The sequence below is a fragment of the Gracilinanus agilis genome, unplaced genomic scaffold (genome assembly GCF_016433145.1).
Source record: "Gracilinanus agilis isolate LMUSP501 unplaced genomic scaffold, AgileGrace unplaced_scaffold7095, whole genome shotgun sequence".
NCBI lineage: Eukaryota > Metazoa > Chordata > Mammalia > Didelphimorphia > Didelphidae > Gracilinanus > Gracilinanus agilis.
In genome coordinates, this window is record NW_025397736.1 from 1 (window position 1) to 9,379 (window position 9,379).

Sequence of the window (9,379 nt, forward strand, 5' to 3'; positions counted from 1 at the left end):
CCCCGTGCTCCCCATAGGTCTCCCCCTCCTCTAAGGTTGCCTATGAGTCCTCTGCTTCCCTCTCCATTTTTCACTGCACAGAAGCCCTGGGCCCCTCCTTTTTTTCCTGCACCCCCTTGGTCCTCAGTGGCCCCCTTTTTTATCCCTTGGCCCCAGGACCCCCTCTTGCTTTGTTTCTCTATTGTCCTTCCCTTACACCCTGGGGGGGAGCCATTTCCTAATCTCAAGGGCTCTTCTGGCCTGCTTTTCTTACTCCTCCTCCCAGGTCCCCAGGGCCCCCCCTCTTCTGGGGGGGGGCAATCCCCTAGAGCCCCTCTGCCCAGTCATTTTCTTACTCCTTGTCCGTCCCTAGGCCCTTCCTGGTTTTCTTACCCCTGGTACCTCCCTTGGTCCTCAGGCTCCCCCCTCCCCTGGGGCTTTTCCTATCTCCTCCTGGTCCCACCCCATTTTTGCTTTCTTTTGTAACTCTTCTCCCAGAGGTCCACACTCTCTTCTTCTCTTTTTGGGGTCTTTTTGTGAACTGTCCTGGTCCTTCCTGGCTCCCTCTCTCATCCCCAGATTCTTCAAGGGGAGGATACTGAGTTCCATCTGCCCTCTTCCTCCTCCTCCCTGCTCCCTACTTCTGGAGGTGGCTTAGTTTCTTTGGCCCTTCAGGAATTGAGGCCCCTGAACTCTTGAAAGATCCCTTTCATCGACAAGAGCCAGAGAAATGCTCTTTGGCCCCAGTGGAGCCCTACATCTCCTAGGCTGGGAGATGTTCTGCTCTTTTGTTAAGTTTCTATCTTTCCTGACCCTTTTTTGGGCCACAGGCCACTGAGGAGGGAGCTGGCTGCCTGTCAGGACTCTTCCTACATCTGCACCACCCTCCTCAGGGACACCGAGGCAGCCTCGGGCTCCATCCCAAAGATGGATGAGCTGGTCAGGGCCCCATCTGTGTTACCACGGCCTCAGCCAGGTCTTTCTCTTCTGAGGAGAGGCCTTCTCCTTCATCTTCCTGAAGTCCAGACTCTGATCTCAAAGGATTTTTAGCAAACCCTTCCTGGGCTTGGGAGGTGGTCACAAAGTCCCTAAATGCCAAGAGCACAATGGTAAGGAAAACTAGCTCCCATGCTAACAGATGGAGATCATGGCCAAGGGGGGCTGCTGACCAGTGTGGGGACGACCCCTCCTTCTGCCAGGAACCCTGACATCTTGGCAGAGGTATGGCAGCTTTCCCTTTCTGGATGCTTTATTGGGAGTAGAGGGTCAGGGAAACCTGGGTCAACTGGGAAAGAGAGAGGTTCCCACAGGAATACTCTGAGGCCCAGAATCCCTACTTGTCAGCTGAATTTAAGGAGAGGAAAGGCCTTTCTTTCCTGAGCTGCTTTCTTTGGAACAGGAGAAGGAGCAGAAGGCTTGGGCTACCTTTTGCTTGTAGGTAAAGCACTGAACTTAGAGTTGGGAGGCCCTGAGTTCAAATTCTACCTCAGATGATTCTTAGCCATGTGACCCTGGATGAGTGCCAGTCTTTTGTCGGCCTCAGTTTCCTCTGAAAAATGGGGGTCATAATAGCATCCCATGGTGGTTCTGAATCTCGAAGAGCACATATCTGTAAAGTGCCTAGCATGGGATAGTTGACAAGTAGTAGGTGCTTAATAACTGACCACTTGCTCTCTCCCCCTTTTCAGTTCCTCCTGCCAAGAGGGGATGTCTGCCTCATTTCTTGTCCTTGATCAGGATTGGTCCTTGCCTATGGGGGATGGAGGGGAAAACCAAGAGGGGCAGAGCCCTGATCACCATCACTCCCAAATTTGGATTCCCTGTTCTCTTCTCCCTCCCCTAACCAAGTTCCTCTCATCCCCTAGCAGAGAATGCTTCAGGGGTGCTCTGGAGAAGAGGTTGGACTTACAGGAGGTGACGACTCCTCTGTCCCCCCACTGGCCATAAGGCTAGGGGCAGAGGAGAGAGGAGCATCCTGTGTTTTGAGTCTGACTTGACTTCCCAGGTGTCAGCAGCATATGGCCAACTGGGAAACGGGGGAGGAGGGGAATGCCTTGCAACAACCAGTGTTATCATGTGCCTGTGGGGGCTCCCCCCCCATGCCTAGCCAAAAGCTCACACAGTTGGGGGGGGTGGGGGAGCAGGCCACAGGGCACTGACTTTTCAGCATTGTGAGTAGGGAAGGGCCATCCTCCAAAGCCAACCTACCTGCAGGTGGGCATTTCCCTAAAGTCAGGTATTCCACACTCTGATGGACCAAAGACCTGCATCGAACTTCCATTTCCTCAGTAGCAATGCAGGGCCATGCCACAGGCATGCACCTCCAAATGCCCACCCAGCTTCTGGAGCCCAAGGAGCAGGCTCTGGAGGGCAGCACCCCTCAATCTAGCCTGCCTTTGTGATCTGGGGGAAGGGGAAGATCTGCAGACCTCTCTAGGCTTGGCCAGGGACAAACAAGGAGCTAGGGTGTTCCCATGTCATGGGCCTTCTGGAATGTGGCTGCTCCCAGACTCCTTCCCATGGCCTCTTCTGATCCCAGAGCAACTCTAACTGCAGTAGGGAGCAGAGGCTGAGGCGGCAACTAGAACCTTCTTCTCTTTGCCACACTCCTCTAGGATTGGGGAGGTGGTGTGAAGGGACTTTTGTCCTAGAGCTCTTGCTCCTACCCCCTGGGGCCAAGCTGAAGAGATCCCAGGCTTTCTGAGCACAGGCTGCTGACCCCAGCCCCAGTTGGGGTGGGGCAGGGTCTGGTACTGGCCTGAAGAAAGTGTCCTTCAGCTCCATTGACAGGTGCCCAGGAGGAAGGAGTAAAGCTAAGGGGGCTGGAGGGCTTTAAGCCTTGCCCTTTGGCCTCCCTCTCTGGGCCTTTGAGCTGTCTGGCTTTCAAGGCGATTTGGCCCACGAAGGCCAGGCCACCCCAGCTGGCTAGGCTTTGAGCTCTCCCCACCTCTTGTCTTCAGCAGGAGCACTGGTTTGAGAAGGCCCTTCGAGACAAGAAAGGATTCATTATTAAACAGATGAAGGAGGATGGGGCCTGCTTGTTCCGAGCAGTGGGTGAGTTGTGACTGGGGAGAGGCCTCTGGTCTGGGTCCCCTCCTCCCTCCCTCTCTCTCCCCCCCCCCCCCACTCGTTGGCATTCAGCTCATTCAGGGAGGGGCAGAGGTAGGAGCTAGGCATCCCCCTTTCCTCTCCTTTCCCATGTACCCTTAAAAAGGTAGAATGACCAGAAGCTTGGCCTAGTCCCATGGTGCAGAGCAGGGCAGTGGGGAGCCAAGGACCCTGGAGGGCCACCTGTGTACTTCTCCTGACCATTTTAAAAGTGGAGGCAGCTGGTGACATAGTAGCTAGAGTCTTGGACACCTGAGTTCAAATCCAGCCAAAGACAGTCTCAAACAGTGCCAGTCCAATGGGGATGATAACAGCAGGGGAGGAGATAGTCCAGTGCTGTGTAGCCATGTAGTAGGTGTTCCTCGAATGCTTATTCCTGCCAGGTTGGTGGGCGGGGGTTGAGGGGATGCTTGCTCTCATGGGGCTCTCTCCTCTTTCTCATACCAAACAGTGGGTCTTTATTCAATGAGAAGTAATTGTGAGCTGGCCCCGGGCCTCCCCACTGAGGGCAGTCCCCTGGCAGCTGGTGGAGTGGGAAATGCAGCTATCTCCTTTCATCTGGCTGGGAAAGCCTCCTGTCCATTAGGGTTCTTTGAGGATCCCTAACTCTATAAAGTAGCTACTGCTGCCCCAGTGGCTGCTGGGAGCCATGTGGGCAAATTGCTTGGCCTAAGGCCAGGCTCCATCCAGGTGAACCTGCCTCCCTGGGCCTAGGCTGCTGCTGGAGGAGGGAGGGGATGTGACCTCATGGCCCTGCCAAAGCCCTGGGAGGACTTTGCCCCAGGACTATTATGACAGGCTGCAGGGGCCAGGAGCTGAGATCCCTGACTCGATGAACATTTGTGCTCTTGGGAGGTACGTTAGCTGGGTCTGATTTGGAGATCCACCCAGGCACTACTGCAGCACACTAGGCCGGAGCTGGCTCCTTTAGGGCCACAGGAAGCCATCTAGTGAGGATCAGTCATAGGCCTGGAGAATTTCCAGCTGCAGGCTCATCTGGGCTGATCCTTTCCCTTTATGATGGAGAGTGGAAGCAGGGTCCCCAGGCTAACTCCAAATCCCATTATTCTTTCTATGCTAGCCTATGGCCTTGTCCTGCCCTCCAGTCCCCGGGGGCTTGGAATGAGAGTCCTCTCCCGGGTACTGGCAAGGGTGTCTTACTTGCAGAGGCCAAGAGAAAGCCTCAGCCCAGACAAGGCACCAGTTCCTTGGGAGAGTGAGTGTGAGTGCGAGTGCACATCATCCTCCCTGCCACACATCCAGTCCTTGTCCCCTCCCAGGCCCCAGCTCAGCTCAAAACTGAACCCTGGGGAGGGGCGGGGGGACAGGGATGGACGGGGTCCCTTTCATTTCTTCCTCTGAAGGGATTTGACTCCATGGCATCTATTTTATTTTATTTTTTAAAACCCTTAACTTCTGTATATTGGCTCCAAGGCAGAAGAGCGGTCAGGGTGGGCAATGGGGGTCAAGGGACTTGCCCAGGGTCACCCAGCTGGGAAGTGTCTGAGGCCGGATTGGAACCCAGGACCTCCCATCTCTAGGCCTGGCTCTCCATCCACTGAGCTTCCCAGCTGCCCCTCCATGGCATCTAAGGGTACTTGGTAACCTTGGAAGTGTGGGAGGAAATGGGACCCCAAGTGTTCCTGGACTTGCTTGGGCAGGAGGTATGGAAAACTATGCTCACAGTGGTGGCTGATGCAGAGAGGAAGGAACCTTTCTCTGCTGTTTGGTTGCCATCCGCTGACAGGTATTCACTGAAACATAGGGGGCACCCCAGTGCCCAGAGTGCCGGGCTTAGATGCAGACTGGCTCTGGCTACCTATTTCTTCAGCTACAAAATGAGGTTAATGGCATTTACCTTCCAGGGTTCTGAGGAATCGAAAGAGGGCATGTTTCTAGATTGCTTGGCAAAGTTTAAAGTGCTACAATTGACATTATTAGCCTGGCGGGTCTGAGACAGTACCCATGCGCCCCCTGTCCCCAGCTTCCATTCTAACAAAGGCAGTGGCATAGAGAGTCCAGTGTGGACAAGAAGGGAAAACAAGGCAACCTCAGTTCCAGGGAAGGCTCAGAATGCTCCTGGAGTTGCCCCTGCAAAGAAGCCAGGGACGGATTGGTTGGAAGAGAGGTCAGGTCGCTGGGCTGGTTCCCAGGAAGGGCTTTGAATGCCAGGACACTTGACATTGGAACCAGGAGTTAGCGAGTCGAGGCCATTCAGGAAGGAGAATCTGGAGGCCTTGGGGAACGGATTTGAGGGAAAGAAGATCCACCCGAGTTCCTGTTCCAACAGAAAGAGCCTAGAGTGGAGCATACACAAATGAGCCTTGCCCTTAGGCCACTGGTTACTGATGAGATGACCAGGGGAAGGAGGAGAGGAGGAAGAGAAGCAGCAAACAGTGCAGAGGCCCGGGTTTAGTGATTGCTATCAGAGTAAAGATGTAGCAGGGCCAGGAAAACAGAGAGGAGGAGCCAGCAGAAGAAGAGAGTGGGCATTTGGGGCCAGGCCAAGGGAGAGAGAGGAGGGAGCACACTGGGGAGTGAGGAGAGGGGCAGGCCAGGCTCCTTCCTGGGAGGCCCTGGAAAGGGGGCCACAGGGTGGGGGCTTGCTCCACTTTCCACATTCCCTAGGCCAGCCATGCTCTTGTTTCTTGGCAGTGTGGGAGAGGTGGCCAGCCTGGCCTGACCTGGCCTCTCAACCCTGACTGGAGGAGAGAGGAGGATGGTGTTCTCTGCCAGGGCCAAGGGCCCACACTGGGCAGGGGAGCCATTTTGGCAACATATGGACCTCTTTGTCACCTATGGATCCTGTCCCCCCTTTTGACTTCTTCCCGATGGTGGAAAGCAGCTCTAGCCATATCTAGCGTTACCTACAGAACCCTATCAGTGTCAGCAACCCCATTTCATAGCTGAAGAGATTGAAGAAAAGAAAATAATTTGCTCCGTGTTGTGAAGCTCCAAACACCTGGGCCTCAGAGTAAGGGTGGGAGTGTTGGGCTGGGTGATCCTGCCCACCTTGGGGGCTGAGCCTGCTCTCTCCACCTTCAGATGTCTGCCCTTTAGCTAGAGGAGGTAGGAGGGCTGGCCGGTGTAAGCCTTCCGCAGTGGCCCAGGCTTGTGACCAGAGCTAAGGCCATTCCTAGTCCTGCTCCCTGAGCCCAGTCGGGGCTGGGTGATCTTGTCCGATTCCCTTCCCTCCTCAGACCTGGAAGGCAGTCTTCTTGACAGTGGCTGCTGAGGGCAGGCCTTTTGGCCTCAGATCTTGGTAGACGTTTTAAGGTTTTAAGTTTTAGGAGGCCCAGTCCAGGCCCTTGGAAGTGGCTTGGCATAAAGATGGAGGTGCCATTTCCAGCAAAACATGCTCAGAGGGGTACGAGGAAGGAGGAAGACACATCAATTCAGAATAGAGAGGAACAGAGAAAGGGCTTTGCCAGGGTCCTAGGACAGGGGCAGGTGGCAGAGGGGCCGCCAAGAGGCTCCCCACTCCCCAGGCAGCAGGCAGCCAGCCCTCCTTCCTTCCTGTTGCTCCTCTGGTGGGGCACGTGCTCAGGTTTCTGGGACTGGTGAAGAATGGAGAGACCCCTGCTCCCCTTCCTCTGCCTAGTAGGGATAAAGTATGTGGGGCCAGAATGGCTGCCCGAGTCTTCTCTGCAGCTCCCTCAAGCCTGTGTCCCCTTGGATCAGCCATCCCTAGCTACTAGTTGAGTGCCTCAGAGTAGTGCTCCAGGCCCAACTCTCTCCCCCACCCCACCACTAACCTGGATCCTTTGGAAACCTGCCCTTCCCTGGGTTGGCTGAATCAGGTGGTGGTCACTTGGCAGAGGCCTTGAACTTCGCCCCCTGGCCCAGGACAGTGGCAACTCAGAATAGGGCCAGAAAGGTGGGGGTGGGGGTGGAGGGGGGTAGGTGTTCTCTGTCCACAGCACAGGCGGGCCTCGGATTGGACATCAGGAATCTGTTGTAATCCTGCTGTGCTGCGGGACTTGGTTTGGGGCCTGTTTCCTGACTGCCTTTGACCTTGTACCACTTTTCTGCAGCGGACCAGGTGTACGGAGACCAGGACATGCATGAAGTGGTCCGGAAACACTGCATGGATTATCTGGTGAGACTGGGGCTAGGCCGCCCAGGGTGCGCCCTGAGCCCGGCTCGACTGCCTCCCTCCCTCACTCTGTACACCCTCTCTCTGCCAGATGAAGAATGCTGACTACTTTTCCAACTACGTCACTGAGGACTTCACCACCTACATCAACCGGAAGAGGAAGAACAACTGTCACGGGAACCACATCGAGATGCAGGCCATGGCCGAGATGTACAACCGGCCCGTGGAAGTGTACCAGTACAGCACAGGTAGGGCCAGCGAGGGCCAGAGGGGTGGCAGGGGGGAGCCGGCCTGGGCCCTGCCCCATCCCACCTGCCTGTCACAGCACAAGTATCCCCATCCCCCCAGAGCCCATCAACACGTTTCATGGCATTCAGCAGAATGAGGACGAGCCCATCCGGGTCAGCTACCATCGCAACATCCACTACAACTCAGTGGTGAACCCCAACAAGGCCACCATTGGTGTGGGGCTGGGGCTTCCCTCCTTCAAGCCAGGGGTGAGTGAGCAGTTCACCAGCTGTGCCCAGCTTTCTGACTGCTCTGCCATCTACCATCTACCCTCCTCTCCCTGCCCCAAGACACGCATGCATGCATATACTCACTCTCTTTTCCTCTCTCTCCCCTTTTCTCTCTCTCACACGCACACGCGCACACAGAACTGAAAGGGATATTGTCGGCCACTGTCCTTCTCCATGTCTACACCAGTGGTCTCTGGGCAGTCCCCTACACCTCACTCAGTTCAGTCCGTGTTTTGTTGAGTAGGCCCCCATCTTCAGGACATTCCCTTTGGCCTTGTTCCTGCAGGAGGGCATTCATTCCTTTTGGCCCTGTTGACCTTTGGGTGAGATGTTCCTTTCTGATGCCTGTCTTCCGTCTTGTTCCCCTTTGCAGCCCAGTTAGCAGCAGGCTGAGCTGAGGAGGCCCCACCTGAAAGGGTTGGGGGAGGCGGCCACTAATGGCCATGGCACCTGGCTTTGGTGGGGGTTGCTTCTCTTCTTGGGTTGACTTGGCCTCTGCTCTCTGCTCAGTCCTTGTCCTTCGTGTACCCTCCCGTGCTGAGAACCCGAATCTTCTGGCCAGAGACTCCTCCTTTCCTTCCTCCTTAGTTTCCTTCTTTCCTCAGGGCTGGGAGGCCCCATTTCTGCCTTTCAGGGCCCTTGGCCTGACTCTGAAATGCCCCTTCTGTCAACCCCTAGTTCGCTGACCAGTCCCTGATGAAGAATGCCATCAAGACCTCTGAGGAGTCATGGATTGAGCAGCAGATGCTGGAGGACAAGAAACGAGCCACAGACTGGGAGGCCACTAACGAGGCCATTGAAGAGCAGGTAGCCCGAGAGTCTTACCTACAGTGGCTCCGGGACCAGGAGAAGCAAGCTCGGCAGGTCAGGGGTCAGGCACAGGTAGGTGGGCTCTAGAGTCAGGGCATTGGGGGCAGTCAAGGCCAAGCCCAGGCTTGGGTTCAGTGGTCGGTCACCAGGGGCCCTTCTGGACACCAAGCCTCTGATCCTCCCAGAGTATTGGCCTTGGCCAGCTTTTCCAGGTGAAATTTAACCCTGTGGGCATCCACTGCCCTTTCTCCCAGCCCCGGAAAGCCAGTGCCACTTGCAGCTCTGCCACAGCCGCGGCCTCTAGTGGTCTGGAGGAGTGGAGTGGCAGGTCCCCCAGGCAGCGGAGCACTGCCCCCTCCCCAGAGCAGCAGGACCTTCACCCGGAGCTGGGCCCCAAGCCACCCTCGCCGGGCCATGCCCTCACTCTCGCCAAACCCCCCTCACCCTGCGCACCAGGTCAGTGTTTCCTGGTGACTTTGGCTGGGGGTTGGGGGTGGCCAAAGGAAGAGGACCTCCTTGTTCTCTGGGTGGGACCTCTTGACGCCTGCTCTTCCATCTTAGGGCCAAGCAGCCAGTTGGCAACAGGAGGAGACCGAGCCACCTCCCCTCTGGTGTCCTTGTACCCTGCTCTGGAGTGCCGGGCTCTTATCCAGCAGATGTCACCTAGCGCCTTTGGTAAGGCCGGCCCTTCAGGGCCCTGCATCTTTGCCTTCCGAGCCCCCCTGAAAGCCTCATTCCCCCTCTTCTCCCCTTCTACTTCCCTGCCAGGTCTGAACGACTGGGACGATGATGAAATCCTGGCTTCCGTCCTTGCCGTCTCCCAACAGGAATATTTGGACAGTATGAAGAAAAACACAGTGCACAGAGA

The 9,379-nt window shown here is 56.1% G+C and overlaps 1 protein-coding gene across 1 annotated transcript; it reads left to right on the plus strand.

Annotated features, from left to right (window-relative positions):
* Nucleotides 1–2,904: 2,904 nt before the first annotated feature.
* Nucleotides 2,905–9,375, plus strand: LOC123256626 (OTU domain-containing protein 5; the record flags this gene model as incomplete). The annotated part of the gene is made up of 8 exons (XM_044685211.1): nucleotides 2,905–3,033; nucleotides 7,122–7,186; nucleotides 7,275–7,431; nucleotides 7,532–7,680; nucleotides 8,380–8,583; nucleotides 8,766–8,967; nucleotides 9,073–9,186; nucleotides 9,280–9,375. Coding segments are annotated over exons 1-8 (1,024 nt in total), but the record flags the coding sequence as incomplete, so codon positions are not given.
* Nucleotides 9,376–9,379: the final 4 nt, after the last annotated feature.